This window comes from Archocentrus centrarchus, chromosome 14, assembly GCF_007364275.1.
Source record: "Archocentrus centrarchus isolate MPI-CPG fArcCen1 chromosome 14, fArcCen1, whole genome shotgun sequence".
NCBI classification, from domain to species: Eukaryota; Metazoa; Chordata; class Actinopteri; order Cichliformes; family Cichlidae; genus Archocentrus; species Archocentrus centrarchus.
The window spans coordinates 19,288,525-19,316,003 of NC_044359.1; the positions used below are offsets into that span (position 1 = coordinate 19,288,525).

Below are 27,479 nucleotides of genomic sequence, written 5' to 3' on the forward strand. Positions count from 1 at the left end.
TGAATCAGTGTTGTGTCTACACCTAACAGACATCTTGGCAAAGAACCAATTTTAACTTGTATCTTTAGGCACTTTGTTACTAGCAGCCTGTCACAAAAATACATAATTTGTATTTGTGATGAAAAGTACCGAAGATAATACAGTTCAGCAGGCCTAAAATAGTATTTTTGCACCAACAAGGTGATTCCCACAAAGCTTGCATTTTCCTATCAAATTATAAAGAAATGTCAGTAAAATGAGTAATCCGAAACATTCAAAAGATGGGTAACAGTGGCTTATGACTGTTTCAAATAAAAGTACCAGATGTGAATATAAACCTGCTTTTATTAAGTAAATGTAATAAAATCCTTTGTACATGACCTCTCCACAGAGGTTCACTGTGTCCATACATGCAACTCTCATGGTTGAGGTACTGTTACAAATGAACTGGAAAACCTAAAACCAAATCAAATGTCATTAATAGACACTGACTAAACCAGGGTCAATTTTGATTTGCAATTTGTTTAAAAACTATCACCAAATTCACATGCACTTTTTTTTCTGGGGAGAAAAGGATGAGAAAATCTGATATACTAAACAAATGTAGGCATACATCGTTTGTAGCAGTTGTAGTTTTTTTTTTTCCCCCTTCAGTATATAAAAAGTTCACTTATACAAACAGACAAATGTTTCATTCTTTGCTCTTCCCTCAATGTACAGTTTCACCCCTCTGCATAATGCATAGACACAGAAAGCTTGTCACGACCAAAGAAGCTATGGTGTGTTATCATTTACCAAAAAAAAAAAGAAAATGTCGAGAATCACAGTTGCAGATACTGCGCTTACATGAGAACAGCTCCTAAAGTGTGTACAAAGTGTAAACCATAAGCTCGGTTAATTTGAATGTTCTGTCACATAAAAAGGGGTCACTTTCCTAGTCTCTAAAGTATTTATGATTCTTTCGATTTCAACAATATGGCACTAAGTGATTAAACGCAGACCTCATTTCAATAAAAGAATTGCTTCTTTTCCAACAGTGAAAGAAATGCAGTCTCACAAGGTTGATTAAAAAACGAGCATCTAAAACAGGTTCAGTCATATATGACGTCCAGCTGGCTTTGAAAATAACACCACCTAAAGCTGTTTAAGATGACCACTAATTTCACATTATTGATATTTTCTGAGTAAAAACCTGGATTCACTATCGTCAGTTAAACTGATTCTTAACCCTAGTGTTTGATGCTTGTCCTAGATATTCTGATACACTGAAAATAGCCTTATAGTAAAACAAGAAAATGACTTTACTTCACTAAATATAACATTTATCCAACTTAAGATTTCACCACAAAAATATGTCTGTAAAGGATTCAAATGACTAAATAAGTAATCCAGGATTTTGATTTCAAATCATGGCTTTTTCTTCTTCTTTAAAATAGAAAACAACTGAAATTACAACAGTTCATTTGTCATTTGAAACAATGTTTTGCCCTACTTCCACAGATTTTTGATTTTTTTTTTCCATTTTCAAGTGAATTAAATTTTTAATTGCATTGCCATGATGCAGAAATGCTCCATAAGGCACTACGAGAGGCAAATCCCATGTTTCCAGAAGCAAAAGTCCTGTTGCAACATTGCCCTCTGTTAGTGTGATGGGTTCATAACCCAAAATGAGCACTTGTTGACTTGTAGGCTTGTGTCCAAGTTGGTGACAAAAAAGGCTGTTGCCTCCAGGACGCCAACCACGGAGTGTCGGGGTCACACAGAGTGGCAGTTTCCATCCAGCATCACCAGCGGTAATTGAAACACTTCACCTGTGTGAAGCCAAAAGATGTGCAAAAGAAAGTCAAATGAAAAACTGGTGTGTGTGTAATTTCAGGCTCATTGACTCAGAAACAAAGATTCCCCAACTGCCTCAGAAAAGTGAGTTAATTGATCTTAAGAAAATAATTACTTAAGGCTCTTTTGTTCTGAAAACATCAAACCAGCTTCTGTAGGTTAGATAAATTTGATAAATGTTCAATTAACTTTAGATACTAAGCTTAATAATCAACATTATCAAAAGAAGGAGCTACGATTTAATTTAAAAGTGTTAAAGACACAGACTGTATATAAAAGATGGATGTAGTTCATGTGACATCACTGCGTTAGTTGCTGAAGTCACAAAGTTTCCAGCTGAGCATTTACATTGCCATCTTGCTGGTTCAATACTGCACATGAAGAGCAAGTGGGGTAACTGAAAAATGCTGCAGACCCTCTGCTTTATTCTCCTTTTTTAGACTATAATTTTTTAAAAAGAAACATTTATTTATTCCATAAGACTTGAAACTAAAACATTATCAGGAAAGCGTTTACTGAAAGTGTCTCCTCTTGCAATCTGACTTTGCTTTGCATTTGCTTTGCTTTGCATTCGCCCCCTGCTGGCTGTTATTGCAGGTTGAGTGTTGGCTTCACTTTTCAGACCTTGAAGCATCCATCTTTTATATACAGTCTATGGTCAAAAACAAACAGCAACAGGTTTCCAACATTTTTTCTTCAAACAAAAAAGCCAAAGCAAGTTTAAAAGTTGGAAGATGGTCTGCAAACAAAACTTAAAAATTTAACTTATATATGACTTAACAAAATATCCTGAATTTATAAATAAGTTCATACTCATGCAGTTTGGAAGCCACAATAAAAGACATACCCTTTAGATTTTTACACTCTCTGTCCCATAGACATTGTAGCCTTCACGGTATGTGGCAAAATTCTGGGTGTTTGCTGGAGGGGCTGGCTTAAAGTTTTGGGCATTCTTTGCCAGCTTCAGTCTTTTGGTTTCTTGCCGTGACTTGTAGCAGAACTCTATCAAAGCCACGGTCATAGCCAGGCCAAGCCCTCCGACTAGAATATAGAAGACTCCTGCCACGTTGCTCAGGCTTAGTGCACTTGTCTTGTCCTGGGGAAGGTAAAGACCGCTGTTAAGACTTCTTTTAACTGGCACTTTGAGGCTGACCTCATATACACTAACACAAAACCTACATTATATTTACACCCTGCACTATTACTACACAGAAACTTCGAGGAGGTTGCTAAATTGGTCCACAAATCCCTCTGAGGTACAGCTACCTAAAAATAAGAACAGTTGGAGCAACTCAAATGGATCTAGTTTCTAGTCTCAAGTTATTTGTGCTCTAACAGGCTGGGATGGTGAATGTAGAGAGACTTGCTATCTTTTGGCTGTTTTATGGTCTCTTTAAGAGCCCACGTCTAGCGGAAGGCGGTCGTGGTCGTACAGGTCTACAATCCTCAGATCACTATCATAGCTGTTTAACTTAACCTCCAAAACAATGCATCTGTACAATCAAAGTGGCAAGCTGTGGAAGGTGAATTGAACCATTTTGCTGCTATTAAAAAAAACCCTAATATTGAAATTCATTTGTATGTGAGTTTTAGCATTTCAGTCCTAACCCTGTACATTGTGTAGTCCTAAAAATGGTAAATTCTGCCTTTTTGTAACCTAAAAAAATTAATCTAACAGCGTATAAATCTCTTTACATTAATCAAAGCTGTTTAAAAAAATGTTCCTTACTCTGACACTCCATCTCCGAACCATGACTATTAAATACCATTTGACCACTTAGCGCTCAGATGGTATTTAAAGGTCAGTTTGGACTTTGTCAGAATAAGGATGCCTTTGGGAAATCCAGAGAAACTATTTCACATACCAATGAATAAGACCATCAATAAACTAGAAGTTTGGATGAATTAAAAAAAAAAAAAAAAACAGCAGTATAATGGTTTCAATTCAAAACTTTATGGTATGAATAAAAAAACTTGTGTGTTTTCATGCAGCAAATTTTAAAAAATCGAGGGTTGTCTACAAAACAGTGAAGTTAATGTAATGAATCATGTTCAAAGTGTAAATATATACTGTGCTACAGTATGTGTAGGGCAGACCTAGTTTTTAATGTTTAATGTCAGGATGTCTGAGAGCATATGTGCTTTAGATGTTTGCATATGAACATTTAGATCAAAATGCATTTTAGCAATCAGTATAAAAAGACCTGCAGCGACTGACCTTACTTCCAGAGTCCTTGGTTCCACATTCACCCTTATCGTACCACCATTTGTTTTTCAGCTTGTCTAAGATGCCTTGTTCACTGAGTTTCAATACTGCAAGGTTTACAGGAGTTCTTCACGTGGGAAATAACATAAATAACATTGTATTATGTTATTTTATGTTATTCAACTTTTTAAACTACTTTATACTGTACAAAGCGATAGAGTAGGGTCCTGGCCAACAAATCACAGATAGCAAGCAACACTGCAGTATATAGATAAATATATGACTTTCATGATCCATGACTAACCTAGCATGCCAGACCCCACCTATATCGCTTTGAGTAATCGGCACACACTGATCACAAGGAGAGAAAAAAAAAGATTTCAACTTGCAGAATAAAGCAGCTGCTGCATAGCCTTCAAGGAATGGAAGAAAACAGAGGCAGTAATTGCTGAGGGCACATTATTATCTTTTTTTTATGCTATGGGCAGCCTTTTTGATGTTCAGCAAGGCGGATCTAACAGGAACCCTTTCCTGACTAACAGACAAACAGCAGTCCAATTTTATAAACAGCTATTTGAGGCTAATGTCTCCCCTTTAAACACGGAGCGACCAATCAAATGAGAGAACATTGTACAGAGATCATGAAGTGATCTTGATTTATTAGTTCGCTTTGAGACTCTGTGGCGCCGGAAGGTCAGAGTTTTAATTTGCAGGGGTTTGTTTTGGAAGACATTATGCTCAATTTCCTCGACTGCTAGATTTCCAGGCTTGTTTCCTTTCAGAAAAAAATGTCAGCGCATGTAATCCATCATCTCCAAATATATCGTACTCACCACTGCACGTGGCTCTTTTCCTTTGTCAAATACAACTTGTGTTTTGTGAGAATACATACAAAATTAAATAAATATGAAAAGAAACGTTTGTGTGTGTGTGTGCGTGGGGGGGGGGGGTCTGTAGTCCTGATCAGTCAGGGCTCTTTGAAAGGCAAAGTTGTGATTAGTTTGTTTGAGTGCTGAACACCACAGATTCAAAGAGCAGAAAATAGCAGACACTAGATGCATGATTTGAAATGTAGAAGCAAACTCTGATGAGGTCACAGCCCATTTCTACATCAGCGGTCACCCTGGTGGGGGGATTTAACATTTTCCTCTGGAGCCAAAACATCAGCATCAGCTTTGTAACTGTATTACCTGGAAGATGACAGCTTTCAGATGCATCTTGCATTTTTCCATAACATCTGTGTTTAAGGGCACCCCCCCATTCATCACAATAAAAGTGCACTTTTTATGAAGAAGCATCCAGTGGCTCACATCTTGTTTGTGTAGCTGTATTTAATCTCTTCTGCGGTACACTAAGAGATTCAATTCACTGACTGTAATTAGTATAAACATTGTCCTTAAGTCACACAGTCTAACTGGACGAGCCGGTTAGGGTAATGACTGGTTGTAACTGGCAAACATCTACCCAGCCTCATGGCAATCTGGGTAGAATCATCTAATCAGCTGAGCTGCTTTTTTCTATTTATTATAAATTCTGAATATGATTTTTCACCCAGTAGGGAAAAACAAAACAAAACAAACAAACAAAAAAAATCACAAGGTGAACTGCAACAATCTGCTGGTCATCACATAAAGAGTTTCAAACTCACCACCAGGTGGTGACCACGGGCTTTTAAACAGCAGACACTGTCCAGGTTCACAGTTCAGAAACACAGACATATTCCTCCAGCCTTTTCCTATTTGAGTAAACCTAAACAGAAAATAGCTGCAGCCATATATACTCTAATTCACTGCACAGAAACACATTATTGAAGCCGCCAGAGGGACAGACTTTTTTCTTGGGTTTGTAAATAGCTTGCCCCAGAGACACACAGTTGACTGCATTGTGGTGTGTGCTGCTAAATAACTCAACCTGTCATTTACTGTCAAAAAGACAAACACTGGGAGCTGTCCCAAACCTCTGAAGTAATAGCATTTCACAGCTACGCCGAGAGTGGATGTAAACAGTTAAAAAGGGTGCTCTATCAGATCTGAGCTGACTCACGTTTAAAGCAAACTGAGATTGTTTCTGCGATAAACGGTCCAAATTAAAGCGAAAACCAAAAATAATTAAAAAAAATATGCCGTTGCCAGTGTTGCCCATTGGGTTTATACAGCAACAGTTTTCAAAGAAGTTCTAAAAAGTGTAGGAAGCAAGAAGTTTGAGCACTGACACCAAAACTGCAGAATCAGGTTCCTACATATTATACCTCTGATATGATGCCTATAAACAGATATCTGGATATGAAAAAGTTAGTCCATGATATATAAATGTGCTGATGTATCTCATCTAGAAATAGATTTTTATTTTTTTATGATTAAGACCCTCATTTATACATTCATTTGTATTTCACAACAATATCAATTCATCTAACGATGGCATTTTTTTATATGCTGTCACAAATGTGAGTTACCAGATTCATCATCTGCTTCCTGTTATGGGAGCACACAGAAAAAAATGAAAAAAAGATTGATGAATACACTGAAATCTGCATACAAGTATTAGAACTGTGCATTTATTTATCATTTTTAATACTAAAAATTGCACAACCCACTTAACCGACAGCTTTCAAATCTTTGACTTCCTAAATTTAAAAAAAAAAAAAAAACGCTCCGTTTGTGCAACATATGCCACTTTGTACCTGCTTCTTCTTCCTCAGTACGTCTTAATCACTCAACAGCTGGCTTTTTCATGTTTAATGCTATAAATACGCAAAAGTGTGATTTTAAGATACTGAAAAAGCCCAATATGGTTCATTATTATTACAGATGCCTCTCTTATCTCACTTTTGACTTCCTAATTATTAAAAAGGGTAATTAATCATGAATCCAGTGTCAAGTACATTCCACTGAAATCTGTGATTATTAGACATAATTTCCTGCAGGAAACTGATAAATGTATGTGAAAACAACCTAATTCTGTCTAAAGAGCCACATGTGAAATATGCATCTGACTTATGAAATATAATTTTCATTGCATCAGAAATGAAAAGACACTTTAGAAGAAATCTGCTCCCAACCCTGGGATGATGTGCGGGGTTGAAAAGAATATAATGAACACCTGTACAGCCTGTTTCATTTGTGAAGCTGCGTAAGTCACAATCTTCAGCTTCGGTGTACCTCGATCAATGAGGTGTGTGTGCATGTGTGTGTGTGTGTGTGTCCTCCACTTTGATAGAGGCTTTTGCTGTTGTTGTTTCTGTGGTCCTACGTGTGGAATTAGAAGTTTCACAAATCAAGCATTTACTGTTGTACTGGATTTGACACACAATTGCACAGGTGTTTCTTTTACAGTGTGATTTGAGTGACCTCACAACTTTGCCTTTCAGTCCGTCTGCAAAACAGGAAGATGGGGAAAACATTCAAGACAGCACAGAAGAACATAAACAACTCATGCAAAATTACTCGATGCTAAAATAACCCCACAAGAAGATAAGGTTTAAAATAATGAATAAAGTGGAGAAAAGTGTGTATGAGATTTTAAAATTCAGTTTGCAATTTTTGTGTTGAGTATGTCTGAATAGAAAAACATTAAAACATCTATATATACACATGATTTGTAGTCTATAAATATAGTTATGTGCTGAATTTGAGGATTCCCAATGATAACAGCAGTTTTTGAAAATGTCAGCAGTCTTTACATACAATATATTTCCATATTATTGCTGAATTGCCCGCACAGGTGTTTCTGAAAGTGAAACAAGGACAAAGAAACGTGGCAGTCCGGAGCGACACTGTCGCACTGATCACCTGCTCTCTTTCTGACTGCACATAAAGGAATAGAGGACAACTGCCAGTGAGAGGAGACGGCTTCTTTGTGTTACCCCTCTGGCGCCATCCATATCCTGCTCACTCAGAAATGGGACGACCAGAGTCAATAACAGGAAAGTTTGCCTAAGTCTCTTCTCTCACAATATGCCAAGTGTACTGTGGCCATGATGCAAGCTGAAGAGCAGAGACAGATGGATCCAGAGTCTACATCCTGGTGTCTAAAACAAAAGATCAGGGGCCTCATTTACGGTAGGTTTGTACAACTGATTTGATTGGGGGGGGGGGGGGGGGGGGGTTATCTCATCAGTGTCAATATTTTATAGACACTGATGTGCAAAACAAAAAAAAGTTGCAGCTCTTCTGCAAAGCTGTGGTTTGAAGTGATGCAAGTTAGTCTGCACGTGCACACAGTATGAAAAAGCAAGACATGCTTTGCAATAATAATTAGCTAAGGTCTTCTCTTCTATAATTTAATGTCTTTGTTTTAACTTAACATATAAAGTGAGACTACACAACTTTTCATTGTGCTCTGAATTATACCTAGTGTGAGTTTTAGCATGTGACAGATAAACAGGAAAAGGGGAAAAAACAGAAAAGCCAATGCATCAAATCAATGTGTCCTGTACTCGACTCTTATGGATACAGCTAGTAAGAAAAAGTTGCATAGTCTCACTTTCAGTTCTGAATGCATCTTCACAAAATTATTATACAATTATATCTTTTAGCCATTATGAAACAGGAACTTAGTGAGAAGATAAAAGTAAAATCAAATCCTCTTGTACAAATGGAGCCCCTGGTCATGCCTTACACTCTAGCGTTGAAGGGTTTACCGGGTCAGGACGGCCAGGGAAAGTTCTTTGACTGGCCTTTGATCTAGACCAACCAAAGGTTTCTGTCAGTCTTACTCTGGATTTCAGTGAGAGGATGTCGGACAAAAAAAAGTTTGGATCGTTAGTTGTCACTCTGTCATTAGAATTCTCACGTTTGCCTGCAATGCTTAGTCCCCTCAAGACAACGCTGTTTCCTGTGCCTGCCCTAACGTACCAGCAGCAGATTGGAGAGTGCATGCACGTAGTTACACATTAGATTTGATTCACTTTATTCCCTCTACTGTTAGTTTTAAAGGAACATTTAGAGCTTAAAAAAAAAAAATCATGTTGGCCTGTGGATATAAAAAAAAATCAGAGGAAAATAAAAGTTTCTGTCTTTCATAACCACAGACCAAAAACTACTCTGTCACAATTTTACCCACTGCCTTTCCTACTTCGTGTGTCACATACCTCTGGTTTATCTCACATTATTATTGGGCTTTTTTTCTTCTCTATTAGCCAAGCAAAGGGTTCCCAGTTGATCACTGTTGCATAATAAAAATAGTAAAACCATAGGTAATCATGAGTAACTTTTAACAGGTGATTGGCCCCAAATGCTACGGTCCGTGACGACAGCCTTGCCGATTACTCTGTTCTAGGATACCCGACTTTGGTGACATTGAGGCTGACCTTAGAGTCACCTCCCCCGCTGCCGCACTCTCCCTTGTCGTACCACCATTTGTTTTTCAATTTGTCCAAGAGGCCTTGCTCATTCAGTTTTAACACTGCCAGGTTAACAGCATTTCTTGAAACGATAAAACATAACTTGTAAGAAAATGAACAGGTCCGTGAGAAATCTAATATAGAATATTAGTAAAAAATAGTGATAATAAATATCAATGGTTCATAAGGGGAGCACGGGAGGGACAAATTGGTAAAGAATTTGACTGGTGTGGAAGGGTAAGAAGCATTTTTACAGCAAAGAAAATGTTAAATATTAGAGAGGTGGCATGGAGGGTCACATTGCTTGTAACTGAAGTGTGCGGGATGGGGACATTCTGTCATTGATAATTTAGAAACAAGAACATCCAGCATGCAGCTTAACATTCATCACAACTGACAGACCAGCATCGTAACTAGCAAATTAATCAAAGAAATATTTCAGTGTTGAATTAAAAGAAAAAGGGGGCACCACAGAGACAAGAAGAGAGGAAAGGTAGGAAGGAAAATAGACAAAACAAACAAAAGGATGGAGGAAGGTGACACGCGTGCACAACGACGTTCAAACGGACACAATGAACGTGACTAATATACCGATAACCTTAAGAGACAGGAGAAAGTAACAGACACAAACCAGATATGTAGGACAGGAAATCAAAAATGGCTCAATGTGTTGATTCAATTCAGATAACTCATAATACGATTCACTCAGAGATGCACTTAGAAAAAAAAAAAGTACTGAGGAAGAAGAGGATGACAAAAGGAAACATCAGGGTAGGTGGAATACTATAACAACATGGAGGATATTGTTATAATATCCCACCCACCTTAATGCAGAGCCTTTTGGTGTGGCCACACCGTAGCCCTTAGAGTCGAGGTTGCCGCCCACTTTCATGGTGTCACATGGCTTCCGCTGCTCTATGTACTCATTCATAGTGGATTCGAGAAGAAAGGCAAACTTGCCCTTCGACTTTCGTACCCGGGAAACCCCATCTGGTGTTGTCTTGGCAAAAACGGAAGGTTCGGCAGATTTCATGTATGACCACATTTTCTCATAAACTGCTATTTTGGAGCGCTGCATTCAGGGGAACACAGAGAGAAAAGAGAAACAGTTAGGTTATGCACACTCACAGCCATGAAAACAATCACACAGCAACAACATTGATATAGGTCTGTGGAGCTGGAGCCGTAACGACGTTATTACTCTCCTAGATGTATGTTGTAGCATTTCTGAAGGTGCAAACACAAAGGAAGGTGGATGCCAGGTGGATGGAAGTAACAAACAGAGTCAGGGCCAGTTTTTATAGGCTGGAAGGTTCAGGTGAGCTGTATTGGCTGACGACCCTCCTATGCCAGCCAACTGCCCTCTAATATGGGCTAGGACCGCCTCCAAGACAGTGGGAGGGAAGTCACACTCGCACAGCTCCCTACTCTAGCTCTATATTTAGTGAACAGACATGAGTAGTATCAATATTTTCATCTAACGCTCAGCAAGAAATTAAGTTTTTTTCCCATCTAACTCGGCTCTGAAGCACAGGGGAGATAACTGCTGCTGTAGTTATTTTCACAGGCAGGTGTTTTGAATTGTTACCACACCTGCTGTGACATCACAGATCGGGGCATGAACAGAAGTGCAACATTTCATCACGTACTGAGCGCTGCACTCACAGACACGCGCCTCTTGTAATTCAGAGTGGATTTACCCTTTAAGTGTAAACGGTGCTGCAGAGGTAGTGGGCTTTTTGCCAGCAGCCTGAAGTCTGACAACCTGGCAGCTCAGCAGAGGTAAAACGCAGCACATGTTTAGTATCAGTATCGATAAAGAGAGGTGACCTCTTCCTCCTCAGTTTACGTTCCTACCAGCAGGTCACAGCTGGAGTCACAGCCATCACGGGTTTGATTTTATTCAAATCAATCCTTTTAGACGTTGATGCTATTGATACACGCGTTTAATTTGATTTTATTGTGCTTATGTAACTTCTTATGTCATGACCTTCAGTATCATGCAACAGCTACAAATCTATTGAAAGCTCAAGAACAGATGGATACATTACATGTTAATGCCAAATAGAAAAATGTTCTACTCTTGGTTCTCCAGTGAATATTTAAGTGCAGATATTCACCACATACAGTACCAGTCAAAAGTTTAAACACAATGGTGAGGTACTGTGCAAATGACACCTGTGGAATAGAAGCTACACTTTTATATATGCTCACCTTACAGCACTTTATTTTATCAGGATAATTGCTTTTAATGCATCGTTTTTGTCAATCTTAGTATTCAAGTCTCTCATAAGTAGTCATATATTGTGTTATTTGATAATATTTGGATAAAAATTTATGCTGCACATGTTTATCTAGTTTGATCTTGAACATCTTGGAGCCAAATAAAGACAAGTCCTGGTTTTACTTTAACATCCCTTAAAATTAAGTGTAGATCTGTAATTTGACAGTTTAAAGTCCACCAGGAATTGCATCAGTCCTTCTGCATCCACAGAAGCTACAGAAAAGGCACAACCTTTTAACTGACAATGACTTCTACTTTTGTCACATCTTGTTTTTCTGCATTTTTAAGTACCCAAAAAATCAGCAGGGTGCCTTTTTATTGTTGTTTTGGTTCCTGTGCTCAGTATGGATCAGTACACATCAACATTGACTGAAGCCCAAACAGAAATACGGTGCTTTATGACTCAACAGGAAAGCAAAACAAAAACAGTCTCTCAAATATTTCTGCCTCGAGTACACGAGTGATCTGAAATATACTGGTCATTGACAGTGTCAAGAGCTCCTTCTGTAATGGCATCTTCTTTAACTTATTTGACCTGCTAACTTCAAGTCTGACGGCTTCACCTCTGTGGCCCAGTCAGCTGCCAGCTGGAGCAGCTACAGACATGCACAGCACGGCCCTACTCTGACACTCAGTACGCTGCTAAAAATGGCCAGCGAGAGGCTGATCGCTGGGCACCAGGGAGTAGGAGTACACAGCTGTCTACAATAGAGAGGAGGGGGAAAAAAAAAACCAGAAAGGCTGCAATAAACTGGGCTAGTTTGGGAGGGGGGGCTTTGGTTTGAACTCATATTTATTAACTGAGTCTATGTGATTGGTTTTATCCAGATTGCACGTTCAGTGGTTGAGTGAGTCGGTCCTCCATTATATCTGTTAGGTGAGAGTAAATGAAAACATAGGAGTGAAACGGCAAACTGTGTCAGCTCGGCAACGTCTACAGCAACATAAATAATTCACCAGAGATGTAACGGATTGTGGGCTCGGGCTAGTAAGTGAATCATTCTTGACATATGCACAATTTCAGTTCAGTGGAGTGTTCATGTAAACACTGTTAGCATGACAATAATAGCTGATGACAGGCCTGACCATAGTGTGTAAACTCCAATTCTTCTCTGGGTTCCATGTAAATGTATGCTTGTCACAGGCAGGCTGGTCATCTGTGTTGAAATCTGTGAAACTCCTCGCACTGTCAAACTGATATAACCACTGAGAAATCTTCCCAGCACGGTGGCCTAACTGAGACAAATTATTCTCAATTAATGACTGGTGTAACCACAACATTGAGAATATGACAAGCTGGTCATGTCCTCCGGCCAGTGAGAAATTTGGGTTTACTGCCCGTCATCCATTCTGAAAATAAAGTAGTTCTTCTTCCAGCAACCAGTTTATCTTTCAGCAGCTGACAGAGCTGAGACTGACTCATGGCCCTGTGTGTGTCTGACACGCTGTTGGCATCCCAAAACGGAGACAACAGGCCAAATAAAGCATGTGCACTCTTTCTGTTTTTTTTTTTATATATATATGTCTGCATTCAATATTTAGTTACATGCACGGTTAAGGATGTAATTACAACTCATTTACTGTATGTTCATGATCAGTGGAAATAAATTAAGAAAGCAACTAAACAAGATCATGGCTCATTTAGCACAAAGCTGTTATTAAAATGATCCCTAACTATCTTTAATATTGCTGCACTTATGCACTCATCTCCCCACTTTTTTTGTCACTCTAACATGATCAGTGTATACAGCACAGTGAAGTGCAACAAGATGGTTGGTTAGTTAGATCATCTGCAACAATTAATCACAAAATATCCTAATAATATATAGAGTATGTAATGTTATGAACATGGGGGTTAATGTAGAAATTTATTTTAAATAATTATTTTGACATTTGGGGAAATTTAGTTTAGTAGGAACTGGCTTTTTTCTGAGGTTTACATGATTTATCATAATTCACCCTGTTAAATTGTATTAAGACTTGAATAATGCAATGTTAACTTTGAGTGATAGATGAGTGCAACACAAGGGGCTGTAGCTACTAGCTGTCTGCTGGTTCTGAAATGGTTGCTTTGAAGACAGGAGTTAGAACTGCGACCACTCGCAGTCAGCTGCAATCTTCAAAGCAACTTTGGTGCATTAAGACGGTAATAAAACAGCAATAAGATGGCATCAGTCTGCTATCAGTTTGTGACTGAATTACGTCAAGCTACATGCAATCTGTTTGTGATAATACGGTGACTAACTGCGATAAATCTGCAAAAATCGCATATCTGTTGCCATCTACATACACAGAAATTCCCATTAAGTACTTCCACTCCAGCCAGAACATCACAGAACTGAAGGAGAAATTTCTTTACAAAAAGTGATGCAGTTGCTGCTGGAGCGCAATCTAACTGCAAAATCACACAGGCGCTCGGCAGGATTCCTTTTTATATAGGGCTATAACTAGAACACGACCAGCTAGCAACCAGTGAAGTTGAGACGCTCATTGCAAAGAGATGGACCACAGTGGCGCTCGTCAGCACGGACTGACTCAGACTGACTGCAATATGTCAGCAATCTGTCTGCTTTTATAAATTAGACACAATTATTTGCAAACCTTCCCCAATCTGTCTGAGAGAGCTTGCAGTCAGTCCCAGTTAGACTATGATTGTTTGGATTCTTGCTCATTTATTCAGTTATAGTCACTTTTGGCTCCAAAAGACCAATGAGGTGACAGTCAAGGCTTTAATCCAGTAGTTCCCAAACCTGTGGGTGACATTACATAAGCTAACAGTAAATGGATTTTTTTTAAAGCTTTGGAGAGAACAGTGTCAATATTCTGATCTGCTGGTTTGCAAGAAAGCCAAAGGGTGTATTTCCAAAAATATCTTTAAATATTGTACATTGGTCCATATACATTACCAAGTTTAAATGTCAGATTGTCATAAATAAATAAATATATGTTGGTAATCTAGAGAATTGCAAAACAGATATGCAGTGCTTTAGAGCTCAGGGGCTTGACAGCATTTTAAATCCTGTCTGAAAACCAGAAAAAATAATTAAAGTTAATGTTTGAAAAATTACCATACTAGTTATCATCATATATTATGAGCCCTAAGGAGAATGTATTAAGTGAGACATCCTTTTTGATGATCACATTGAAAGGCATTGATAGCTCCTATTAATCATTAGTGTCTAATCTCCAGATTTCAAAAACCTTTCATCACAAACACTCCCCTACATTGGCATTTCCAGTTTGTAGGCATAAAGAGCCCATATTTATCACTCAAGACAAAGTCACTACATGTCTGTCAATTATCTCCTCAGGAGCACCTTTGATAAATCACATCCTGTCTAATACATCATGGATTAGAGCATTTACAGATTGGAACTGCTGCTTATGGAGCTTCCTTTAATGCAATGACTCACCAGGAAGCCACTAAAATATATTCAATTTAATATCTATTTGTAAAAAAAAAAAAAATACATCCAACAGATGAGGAGGTATTTTAAAGGGCTGCTACATGTGCTAATCATCTACAATATACCGCTGAATGATAAGTAAATAAGGCAAATTGAGAACAGTTTTTGGTTTTCATCCATCCATTTACTTCTGTTTATCCAATTCACGGTTGTGGAGGGGCTGGAGCCTCTCCCAGCTGTTATAGGGCAAGAGGCGGGGTACGCCCTGACCTACACGTCACAAGTCTGTTGCAGAGCTAACACAAAGAGACAGACAACCATTCACACTCACATCCACACCTACTGCCAATTCACAATCCCCAGCTGACCTGACAAGCATGTCACTGGACTGTTGAGATGGCATCATTTTCCATTCAACCTGAACTTTTTGGGAATCTGACTTTCTCTGCAGCACGACATCTTTTCTAAGCAGGCACATTTTTCATACGTTTATTTAATGTATGAAAGCGCTGCAGTGCAGGAGACAGCAAGTTACAGATGACCTCCTCAGCACTGATCATACTCAATGCTCCGTTTCAGTGCTTTTAGACCTCGGGTCAGTTTTGCACAGCAGATCGTGCTATTCTGCTTGAACACCTTCGTAAATCTCTTGGGTCAAATATTACACTTGGTTAGATCCCTGCAAAATCCTTCCCTCATTGGAGTTAAACACGATAAACAAAAGCAAGACTCTTTCATCCCAAAGATGAAATATAATCAGAATGTTGTCTATTTTTTTTTCTGTGATGCGTTTTCTGCACGCATGCATAATTTAATTATGCTCGGACTGATTTTGTCCTAACAAGAAAGCCCTCCAGCCTACAGCAAATCACCCAATCCGACACACAGAAACATGCTGTATTTATGCTGTCTGTAAATCTCAGAAGAGATTGTAGGACGTGGTTTCATAACTGTGAAATGATGCAGTGTGAACCATCCTGATCACTCCCAAGTCTAAAGGGAGAGCGGGGTTTGTGTATACCGAAATGTCTCAGGCTCACTCCAAGCAATCACACCAAGAGAACAACTATGACTAAAAATAGACACAGCTCAGAGCTGGACATCGGATGTGAATGACATTTCCATTTCCAAGGAATAGGGCGTCTATTATGAAATTGCAGTTTTGTGACAGAGGCCAGCAAATTGGAATTATAATGACATTTTCTAGTTGCTCTTTAAAGTTTTTCCAAAGTTTCAAACACAGACAAAAACTTGTCTGATAATCAGACTGAACAATCATTGCATTTCACTTCCTCCTCCACGAATCACTGAGAACATCTCAGATCTGGCAGCAATTAAGAGGCTAAGACAGAACTACATCTACACAATCAGATCCACATTTTCCATAAATGTATAATAGTATTATAATAGTATTAATATAATAGTATTAACATGCAGGATTATACATTACCTTACCTGCTTTTCTAAATGAGCAACACTAACCAGTTGAATTTTTATTTAGCTGCAGCCTGTTTCCTTTTATAAGGCATTTGGTTTTGCACTTTCCTTTGCTTCTGAAGCACTTTTGAGTAAATTAGTGAAGACAGTGAGGCTAATCAAAGTCTGATTAATGACACTGCAGATGGCCACATGAGGAAGCATAACTGTCCCAGTTTCAGAGCTGAATTGTTCCTTTTGCCAAAAAGCTGGGAAAAATGATTTTGATAACCAAAGTTAATTTTGTGGACTAAATGGATTTGCAAACAGGCTGATAACAGGCGTTGCCTCTGAAGCTTAATGCCATCATTTAGTTCTGTGGTAGTCACAGGCGGACTGATGCTCTTCTCTGAAAGAAATATGAGCTTAACACAGTCATTCATTCCAGGGAAACATTTTTAAATCATTAAACAGAGCAAATGCATGCAATTCTCTCTTAGCTGTTTGCGTCTTTACTAATGTTTAATTCCTTTTCATAAAGCACAGTATAGCCCAATTTTAAGAGGTCCTGAATTAATTAGATGTAGTTGTAGTGCATTTGGTCTGGTTTCAGTATTTTGAAAGTGCTGCATCAAGGAAAAAAAACTGTTGATTTACTTACCTTGGCAGGTAATAAATCAAAACACACAAGACAGTTATAGAGACTTATTCAACTTAGCAGAGGGCCAGTTATACAGTGCAGTGGCAGGACAGTAACAGCCGGTTGAGACACTCACCCTAAAGAACTCCTTAGTGGAGCCGGAGTCTAAAGTCCCATAGGCAATCTCTGTCTGCTTGGCCAGATCCTCAGCACTCTCAATCGGAGAAACCATCCTCTCCACGGTGAGGAAGGCAGCCAGGTTGGCTGTGTAGGAAGAGATTATGATGAGGGTGAAAAACCACCACACGCCTCCAACGATACGACCGGACAGAGACCTGAGAGGAGTAAAAAAAAAAAAAGAGCAGAAATAGGGACGGGAAATCAGCGTGCTCACATCAACAAGTTAGGGAGGAAGGGCTCGTTTCCCACTGTGTCTCCTGTGTTTGCCTAGAGGTTTTTTTTTTTTCCATCACAGTAGGTTTATTCTTTAACTCTACTAGGGCACATTGGCATCATTCATAGTTACAAAAAAAACCCCAAAAAACTCTTTTTAACTTTATCCGGGACCTCAGTGAAGCCCCTTTGTCCATCAGCTGTCTGAAACAAGCTGTGTGAGCTCTCCAAGAGTACAAAAAGCTGACTAAAAACCATCTAAACCAAACATTTAGAGCAGTCTGAAGCCTAAGCTTTTGGTTGACAACATGATTTAAAACTCTGACAAGCATCTAGTTCTGAAACACAATATATATTGGCAGAAAACAGCGAAAAAGCATAATAGGTCCCGATTACCTAGAAGAATGTTACACTTTTGGAAAGTTACTGCGCAGAACTTATCCACGTCTCTGCTGATCCATGCTAATACAATCTTGTATAAAATGTTTTAGATTTTAGATTCTAAAAAGTAGGCACCTTTTGCTTTGATTACAGCTTTGCACTCTCTTGGCATTCTCTCAGTCAGCTTCATGAGGTAATCACCTGAAATGGTTTTCCAACAGTCTTAAAGGAGTTCCCAGAGGTGCTGAGCACTTGTTAGCTGCTTTGCCTTCACTCTGCGGTCCAATTCATCCCAAACCATCTCAACTGGGTTTAGATCAGGTGATTGTGGAGGCCGGGGCATCTGACCCAACACTCCATCACCCTCTTTCTTGGTCAAATAGCCCTCACATAGCCTGGAGGTATGTTTTGGGTCATTGTCCTGTTGAAAAACAAATGATGGTCCAACTAAGCACAAACCAGATGGGATGGCATGTTGCTGCGGTAGTCATGCTGGTTAAGTACACCTTGGATTTTTTTTTTTTTTTTTGCATTTTTGGCCACAGCAGCTTTTGCTGGCAGTGGAGAGAGACAGGAAATGGGGGAAAGATATAGGGGAAGACACGCGGGTAAATTGGCGACAGGCTGGGACGCGAACCTGCGCCACCCGCACCGCAACACGGTATATATATGTGGTCGCCGGCTTCACCACTAAGCCACCCAGGCGCCCAGTACGCCTTGGATTTTGAATCACCCCCATACCATCACACTTCCTCCTCCACACTTCATGGTGGGAACTACGCATGTAGGAACCATCCGCTCACCTTTTCTGCATCTTCCAAAGACATGGTGTTTGGAACCAAAAATCTCAAATATGGACTCATCAGACCAAAGGACAGATTTCCACTGGTCTAATGTCCATTCCTTGTGTTCCTTGGCCCAAGCCACTCTCTTCCTCTTGTTGTTCTTCCTTAGAAGTGGCTTCTTTGCAGCAATTCGTCCATAAAGTCCAGATTCACGCAGTCTTATCTGAACAGTTGATGAGATGTGTGTGCTACTTGAACTCTGTGAAGCATTTAGGTGGGCTCATATCTGGGGTGCTGTTAACTTGCCGTTTCTGAAGCTGGTAACTCTGATGAACTTATCCTGTGCAGAAGAGGTAACTCTTGGTCTTCCTTTCCTGGGGCGGTCCTGATGAGAGCCAGTTTCATCAGAACATTTGATGGTCTTTGCAACTGCACTTGAGGAAGCTTTCAAAGTTCTTGAAATTTTTCGGATTGACTGACCTTCATTTCTTAAAATAATGATGGACTGTTGTTTTTCTTTACTTAGTTGAGTAGTTCTCTCCATAATATGGATTAGAACATTACTCAAATAAGACGATTCACTGTATACCAACTCTACCTCTTCACAACACAACTGATGGTCTTAAACACATTAAGAGGGGAAGAAATTCAAGAAATTAACTCTTGACAAGGCACAGCTGTTAACTGAAAGCCATTCCAGGTGACCTCATAAAACTCACTGAGAAAATGCCAAGATGTGTAAAGTCATCATCTAAGCAAGAGGAGCCTACTTGGAAGAATCTAAAATAAAAAATATATTCTGGTTTGTTTAACACTTTTTTTGTTTCTTCATAGTTTGGATGTTTTTAGTATTAATCTACCATGCAGACAATTTTTAAATAATGAAAAACCACTGAATTAGAAGGTGTGTCCAAACTTTTGATTAGTACTGTACATGTGAAATTATACTTCCATAATTATATACAGAAGTATAATTTACCTAATATAGCTACCTATATAGCTGAATAATTCCCTGAAAGTAATCACTGAGCCTCATTAACTCAACATAAGTGTGTCCACATTTAGTTTTGGAACTAAATCAGGTGTGCAGCCATCCCAGACAGCCAAGAATACCCAACCCAACAGCAGCCTGCAGGCTGCCAGACCTGTGGTCCCCCAGAATCTCTTGCTCACAGTTTGCCTGAGTTCTGTTATATTTGTGTATTATTTTTTAATCTTTTTGATGAATTAAAGCAAGTTTTTCTCTGCAGTTTAAGTATTTTCTTGTGCCAGGAAGTGAGTTCATTCAGTTTTGGTTTATGCTGGTTTAGTGTTTGATGTAGCTCAAAATTTAAGGCTCTCTACCAGCAATTTAAGACCAGAGAGGATAAGTCTGAAGCATAAGCACGACAAGTCTGTTGCTGAAGTCAGGCTATGATAAGCCAAACCACTTCATCACACAGATATCCCGTCCTGCTCTCTGGTCCTTAACCAATTCTTCACAGTTTTTACAGCAGCATAAAGGCTCTGACTTCAATTTGCCTCGCAGTTCAACCCCGGGTTTGTATTTTCAAATTTGACTATTCTCTCTGGTCCTCTGCTTTAACGATCACACACACACACACACTGACTTTGCTGCTCTCAGATGAACTCTTATTCCTCTGTTCAAATGAGCGTGTGTTTCAAACACAGTGAATCCCTGCACTGCAGATGCACTGCTCTGGATTTCTCCAAATTTATTGCTTCCACAGTTTATTTTTATATTTTTGCTATTCTTGTGCATTCATGTCAAACCTACACAGTGTTGTTAATCTATCATCCAAACTTCAGAGATGCTGGGTGGACTTACTGATAAATGGGGTTAATCCTGAGAGGAAAATCACAGTAAGGTCATTTTCCATAAGAGATTAGTTGGTCTAAACGTGGTTGAGCCAGAGTTAAAAATTCCCTGGAGGCAACAGAAGGTGTGATTAAGGGATGGAAATCAGAGAATGCATTTCCTCTTGTTATAATAGCCTGGAAACTGCTGGTCTGTGTCAGGGCTATAAGGAATAATTTAGCAAAAATTATAGCATCAGCAGTTTTAATTCAAAAACTGCATGTACTTTGAAGCCAACATCAAATCCCTCATTTGCTGCTTAATTGATTTTTTTTCCAGTGATTTATTGGAGACAAAGAAATCTGCACATTCCAGCTTTCTAGGAGCCGTTCCCTCTGTACTTTTTGTACTCTTGGCCCCAAACATCTATCAGACAACTTACCACACTGACATCTCTCTGAGCAATTGGGAATTCAGAATGTGGAGACAGTGAAAATACAAACATTGACTTCATAAAAACATCATCCACTGCATAAAAACTACATTTGAATTAAAATCTCAGGCCAAAGAAGATGTTGAGAGGAAGCCCTCATTCTGTTTAACTGCATGAAAGTAGGCTTTTTCTTTAATGTTAATTTTGCACATCAGTGAGTGTGTATCCTAAAACAGTGCATGATTAAATACACTTCTCCTTTTCTTTCTTTCTTTCGTTTCCAACGAATAAAATCTGTTTGTGCAAAAAGAAACAAACCAAAAAGAAAAGAGAGAAAATCTCAGAGTTAAAAGTCCCATCAAATAAACATCCACATCTTTGACATGTGGCCACAAGCTCATAATTAATTAGTCCATTAAGTGTCAGGAAAGTCTATGAAAACCTTGGTCAAATTTGTTTGTCTTTGATCTTCAGCCACCTTCTGTACAATCCTCCAAAGTTGAACAAGAATCCATGAAGAACAAGTCAGCGATGAGTAAAGAGATGGATGGATGGATGGATGAATAGAGGGCATGACTGGATGGCCATTGTGTTGGAAAAATACATATAGTTAGGGAGCTGATATTATTTCCACACAATATACCCTATATGCACCAAGTTGATGACCGTAAAATGGGACATGCAGCAAAAACACGGTAGCCCTCCAAGAGTCATGAGGAAATCAAGCAGCTACTCTGAATGAAATGTAATGACCCCTGTGCATTTTACAGCCCTCAGCATGGTGGATATAAGTTATTTTGTGGATGCAAATCATCACTGCCAGCGTGCAGCTTCAAAACAAATGGATGAGGAGTCAATGATGGTTTCTTGATCAGAGAGAAATGGGAGGAGAGTGCAGGGAAGTGGAGCATGAGGTTAGGTGGGCAGCACTAACAACGAAGCTCAAAATAACCTATATGCACCATTGCATGATGGGAATGCATGTACGGGACTATAAAATGCAGAGAGAGAGATGACAAGGACATCTGAGATGTGGTGGAGAATGAACACAACAAACCAACCTTGGTGAGATATCGCATCCTTGCTGCATGAAGGCACCCAGGGAGAACCACAGGCTATTAAAAATCCCAAAGTCGTTTGGAGGGTCAGGGGGGCTCTGAGGGTCTTTGGCCTCATCGTTCTCATCCAGATGCCACTCATAAGGGCTGAAACGGCTCACCAGGAAGAGCACCACACTCACACCGATATAAGCAAAAACTATACACATCCAAATCTCATAGGCCAGTGGGTCCAAGAAGGAAAACACCCCAGGTTTGGACTTCTGGGGCTTCTTAATCATAATGGAGATGCCCAAGCTCATGAAGGGTTTAGAGAAGTCTATCACTTCTTCTCGAACCAGCGTTATAGTTAGTGGTGCCACAGCTATGTCAGCTCTCTGTGAAAATGGGAAGAGGCACAGAGGGATTTAGTCTGAGAGAAAAAAAAACATCAACCGAAGTGTCAAATACTGTAACAGAGTAAATATTGATAAACCTCAAACCAACTCAAATTAACAGCACATTCACAGAGTAAACAGAATGAACATTGTGAAATACCACAGCTTAGCATATACTGAATAGCAGACCTGTGATAAAACCCTTCAGAGGGGATCTGCCATTTAAAAATGAGTCACTCAGCATTTGTTAATATCTTTGTCTCTTTCCAAATCTCCTCCATGAATCAAGCAGAGGGTTGGAAGACAGAGGTGGAGGAGCTTATGTAAGCAGTTCATGAAATGTGAATCAGCCTGTTAAATTCACCTCCAACAGATCCTCTGCTCTGCCTTTCAGGCTCATCAGTTTGTATGAGAAAAATTTGCAGACAAATGTCTGCAGTGACTGGAATAGAATAGAGCAGCACTTATGTATTGCTTTTCTAGTTTTACTGACCTAGCAGTGCAGTATAATCTGCATTAAAGGAAACTGAACACAAAGGATTCACATCTTTGATAAATTCAGGAGGGGTCTCAGTCAAAAGCAGCTGCCGATTATTCATTAGTGCACAAGTCCGTTTACATCTGGGCAGTTAACTGATTGCAATATAAATTCAGTATTGATGCACAAATGCAGCACAGGCCTTGTCATGGCTATTTCAATTACAATAGAGGGCAATCTCTGTCTGTCTAGATATTAATACTGGTGTAGTCATAACTGCAGAAACTACAGGTGTCAGATTGAGAATCGGGCACTGAATCACCGTCTGCATGCAGATCTTTTTTACATTTGCAGTCAGCCGTGTGAGATTTATTTAGCATCATTCGTTCAGCAGCTGAGGTCTTGTAAAAGATGCAAATTGTCTTGTTCAAGCCATTTTAGGTGTGAGTGATAAATGAGACACGGCAAAACCAGTCAAGTGGATTCTACAGGAGACGGAGGGCTTTCCAAAACTCACTCCCAGTCCACTTAAATGCATTTATTTTTCTGTTTTAAATTTAATGTTTTTTTTTTTTTTATTCTTACTGCACTATACAGTGTAAACATTTTTTTTATTTTCTATGAAGCTTCCTTTTCCAGAGAGGATTAAGGGAAAAGTTAGCTTTAGAAAAGCTCACTTTGATCAAGAAAGGACTGGGTTACGCTGACAAAATTGGATGTTTTATATGATTAAATTAACTATGTGCTTTGTTTGATGAGTACGTTTTATAAAAAAAAAAAAAGTTTTTCATAGTTGAGTAACAAACACTGACAGCTTACAGCAACACAGGCACACTGACACTTACCCCATAAACTAGTTCACCCACCATCCCGTTCCACGTCTTGGTCTCTGGATCTCTGGCTCCATATTTCCCGTCTGGCACTATTGACAGTTTATATTTTATCCCCACATGCTTTGCAATTTCAGAAGCTAAATCGACACAGTAGCCTTCATATCTGTCATTCCCCTCCATCTGCATATAGTTTTTCTTGTACATCACATATGGAGCTTCCTGTTAAGTAGACATAATTTTGAGTTCATAGTAAAAGCAAGAGCACATCCACAGTAACCACACCTCATGGATCACACAAGGCCTTGATTGGTACTGCTGCATGCACACATGCAGGGCACAAACAGATGAGGGGGAACATTAAAAAACAGGCAAACACAGGTTAAACACACCTACGGGTACGTTACTGGAGGAGTGGGGGGGAACTAGGCCAACTGCACCAACGAGAGAAGCTAAGCGACTAACAGAGATAAAGGGCAAAGCAGGATGTCGGGTCTCCCTCATGCTAACCTCATCCAAAAAAATCTAAATCATGGGCAATAGGCGGGGGGTTGCGTGTGCTTTGCATCAGCGAAGGCACAGAGGGCAGGACAAGCTGAATGGAGCACTTTTCCAGTTCATAAAGTAAATGTCAGTGGCAGCAGAGAGATTAACGACATCAAACACATGGAGATTACCTCATTCATTGAACAAATACTCCAGTTCAAAAAAGGGGCTGAATCACATCAAAAGAGTAGTTGCATGGCAAAACACAATTTTCTACTGATTCACTTTTCTTTTTTATTTGTTCCATTATGACAATAAAATAATCTGCGTATTGCCTCGATCATACTCATATACTTCACTTCTGTGCCTTGAACATTACGTTATTCCTTCAACATGTAACATCTAAAACATGTTTGCCATTAAAGATGAACCAGAGTCACCTTGGGGATATTAAGCAATGGTGTTTTTTTTTTACTTCGTCATATGGCATGTACATGTTTTCAGAGGTTATTAAACTTATTAAACATACCAGAATAAATGTCATTCCTTGAGGATTTGATGATTTCACAGCTTGACGGGAGACTGTTTTCCAAGGATTCAACAGCATGGCTCTGTTGATCTTTAAACTTGCACATCTCTTTTGCTCTGCAGTCTTCAGTGTTATGACAGACAAAAATGAAAGAATCGCACCCCCATCAAAGCGGGGTGTCCTTTCATTAAATGCGGCACTGTCTTTAATGTTATGGGAAGTAATAAAAGCAACATGAAGTTAATGAGATGACTGTGATGCCTCTAAAATAATAATTGTCTTTATTCAAATCAAAACCATGTCTGGCAGATAGAAAAATAATGCAATGACACTACGCTTCTTCATTTCTTCTCTCACTTTAAATGCTGCTTTCCTTCCAGTCTACGTAAGATGAGTATGAGTTTCCAGACACTGAAATGAGAATGCATGACTATTACATTCTGAATTTGCCTAACATGCAAACATAATAGGCAAAGTCAGAAAGACAAAGAGGCCATGGTTTTAAATGTAAGATAAGGCGCACCTTATCTTACATTTAAAAATGGCTGATGATCACTAAACTGCAACTACTGCCTGCAACTGATCTAACTAGCCTTAAGCCTGCTTTTATCAAGGAGCGCTCTTACACTCATTCAGTTTTTTTAAGTAAGTCAATTTTAGAGGAGGGATAAACAGCCAAAGGTTGCAGCTGTTGGGTGTTTGTGTCCTTGTGTGCAGATCATTTCATGTCTCTAGTGAGGTGCTCTCTGGTCCAGCATCACTGACAGTTTACTTAATGAGAGGGAACCATTTTTACTTACGTATGCACTGAATGGGAATACGATGGTTATAGTTATCATTACCAAAGCCGTTATTGTGACGTCACTACTACAACAGCCCACTGTAATATAAAAAAACCAAAATGCTTTGGCACCCACACGGATACAGTTGAAACACTCTTTGTGAATCGACTGTTTCAACATGTAGTGAGTGGATGGAAAGCAACTGAAAATAAAATAATTCTACCCTCCCAGGACAGATTGCAACAAAGGACACCTTGACCTTGAGTGGCAGAAATCTTTAAGGTGAAACATTTAAAACCCTGCTTGAGTGTGTACCATAATAGTAGTGACCACAATTGTTCGGTTTTCCACAGAAGAGGACTCGTTGGTGACCTGCTGATCCATTATATATACAAATTTTTCGTACTCATTCCAGTAGCCGATCTGAAAACAACACAGAGGTCTGCAGTTATTACAAGAAGCAGAAAGACATTTTCACAGACGAGCCTCCCAAGTTCACGTGAGTTGGTCGGCTCGATCCGTACAGCTGGAGACAGTGTTGGTTGTTCCTGATATATGATTTAATAAAAAGCTTGTAGTGGTTCTTCTCACTTCACCTGGGCTACACTTCAGCAGAGTAGGAGTAATCTATTCCTGGCTCAGCAAATGTTCTCTTATATAACAAGAAAGCAGCACCCATAGAGCACTGGAGGACTGATAAAATTAATACCAGCAAGAAAAACCTAATAATCTAAAAATGCCTTATCTAGCCAATGCAGTCCATTTTTTTCCCTTTCTATTAATACTACATAAAAGACACACATTATAATCTAACACAAACAAAATCTGGCTTGTTGCTGCTCAACCTGAGATGATTCCAGTAGCTGCATTATGTTTATTTCTGCTACACTGATTTATTCAGCCAAGAAGAAGTCTTCCATTTCTGGAAGCTATAATGCACAGTACTCACTCTGTTTTCACTGTAGATTGTCTCACACTGTGATTGGATGTAGGGGGCCGCTGTGATGTATGCTGTCTTGTGAGCTGAGCTATGTGGACATTATGGTGCCACTCCCTTTCGGTGCCAGCTTTTGTGGGGACTTCAGTGTCATGGAGCTACTGCGGCTCTTACGGGTGTCACGTGTAAAAGTGTGTGTGTGTGTGTGTGTGTGTGTGTGTGTGTGTGTGTGTGTGTGTGTGTGTGTGTGTGTGTGTGTGTGTGTGTGTTCAGACAACACTATTTTCGCCTTTGGTCTGCCCAATTATATAGCAGCGCAGTACATACATATGTGGAGTTCTCCATAACAAAAGCATGTAAAACACAATCTTTCATCTTCGAGCTCAGGGCGCACGTGTGGTTTTGATTTACTCCGGTGCCTGTAGTTTACAAACTAATAGGGGCATAGACAGCGTCAGAGATATATAAGTAAAGGTCCCAATCCTTCAGCATCTAAACTAACAAACATTGACAAGCGCTGCAGCTGACGATTTAACTAGCTAACTGGCTTTTCCAAGTGAGTGCACTCCCTCCCAGTCATTCTTTTAGCAAGCCAAAGGCCGAAGCACAAGACGAGACATGTATCCATGCTTGTAGGCTAAATGGGCACACTGTAGCTGAATATTAATTTGTGCTGCAGCTCTCGGCTCTTAGCTGTTTTTGTCCATGTCAAAAATTCTTCCTTATGCATATTTTTTTATTTATTTATTTTGGTCAAAATAGTACAGAGACCATCTTCTTACACTGGGCTTGTAAATATAATTTATACTACTAGTTTAATTGCACTCCACTAGCAAATGCTGCTGCTCATCCATCTAACAAGATGTTGGGTTTTGCTGTAAAAAAACATTCCACATGACTGTTTGAAAGGGCGGCATGGTGGTGCAGTGCTTAGCACTAATGCCTCACAGCCAGAAGGTCCTGGTGTGGACTTTGCATGTTCTCCCCGTGTCTGTGTGAGTTCTCTCCGGGTACTCCGGCTTCCTCCTGTAGTCCAAGTGGGGTTAGGTTCATTGGTGATTCTAAATTGACCATAGGCGTGAATGTGAGTGTGAATGATCATC

At 39.4% G+C, this 27,479-nt stretch overlaps 1 protein-coding gene across 1 annotated transcript in view; it reads right to left on the reverse strand.

The window, feature by feature from the left end:
* Nucleotides 1–306: 306 nt before the first annotated feature.
* Nucleotides 307–27,479, reverse strand: part of LOC115792478 (glutamate receptor 3-like) — an 82,187-nt gene continuing 55,014 nt past the window's right edge. Inside the window, exons 9-16 of the mRNA XM_030747024.1 lie at nucleotides 25,755–25,862; nucleotides 23,658–23,864; nucleotides 21,961–22,334; nucleotides 17,246–17,444; nucleotides 10,187–10,434; nucleotides 9,330–9,444; nucleotides 2,663–2,911; nucleotides 307–1,790 (exon numbers count right to left, since the gene is read on the reverse strand). Of these exons, the coding sequence (XP_030602884.1) occupies nucleotides 2,666–2,911; nucleotides 9,330–9,444; nucleotides 10,187–10,434; nucleotides 17,246–17,444; nucleotides 21,961–22,334; nucleotides 23,658–23,864; nucleotides 25,755–25,862 (1,497 nt within the window). The 3' untranslated portion in view covers nucleotides 307–1,790; nucleotides 2,663–2,665. The remainder of the gene's footprint in view (nucleotides 1,791–2,662; nucleotides 2,912–9,329; nucleotides 9,445–10,186; nucleotides 10,435–17,245; nucleotides 17,445–21,960; nucleotides 22,335–23,657; nucleotides 23,865–25,754; nucleotides 25,863–27,479) is intronic.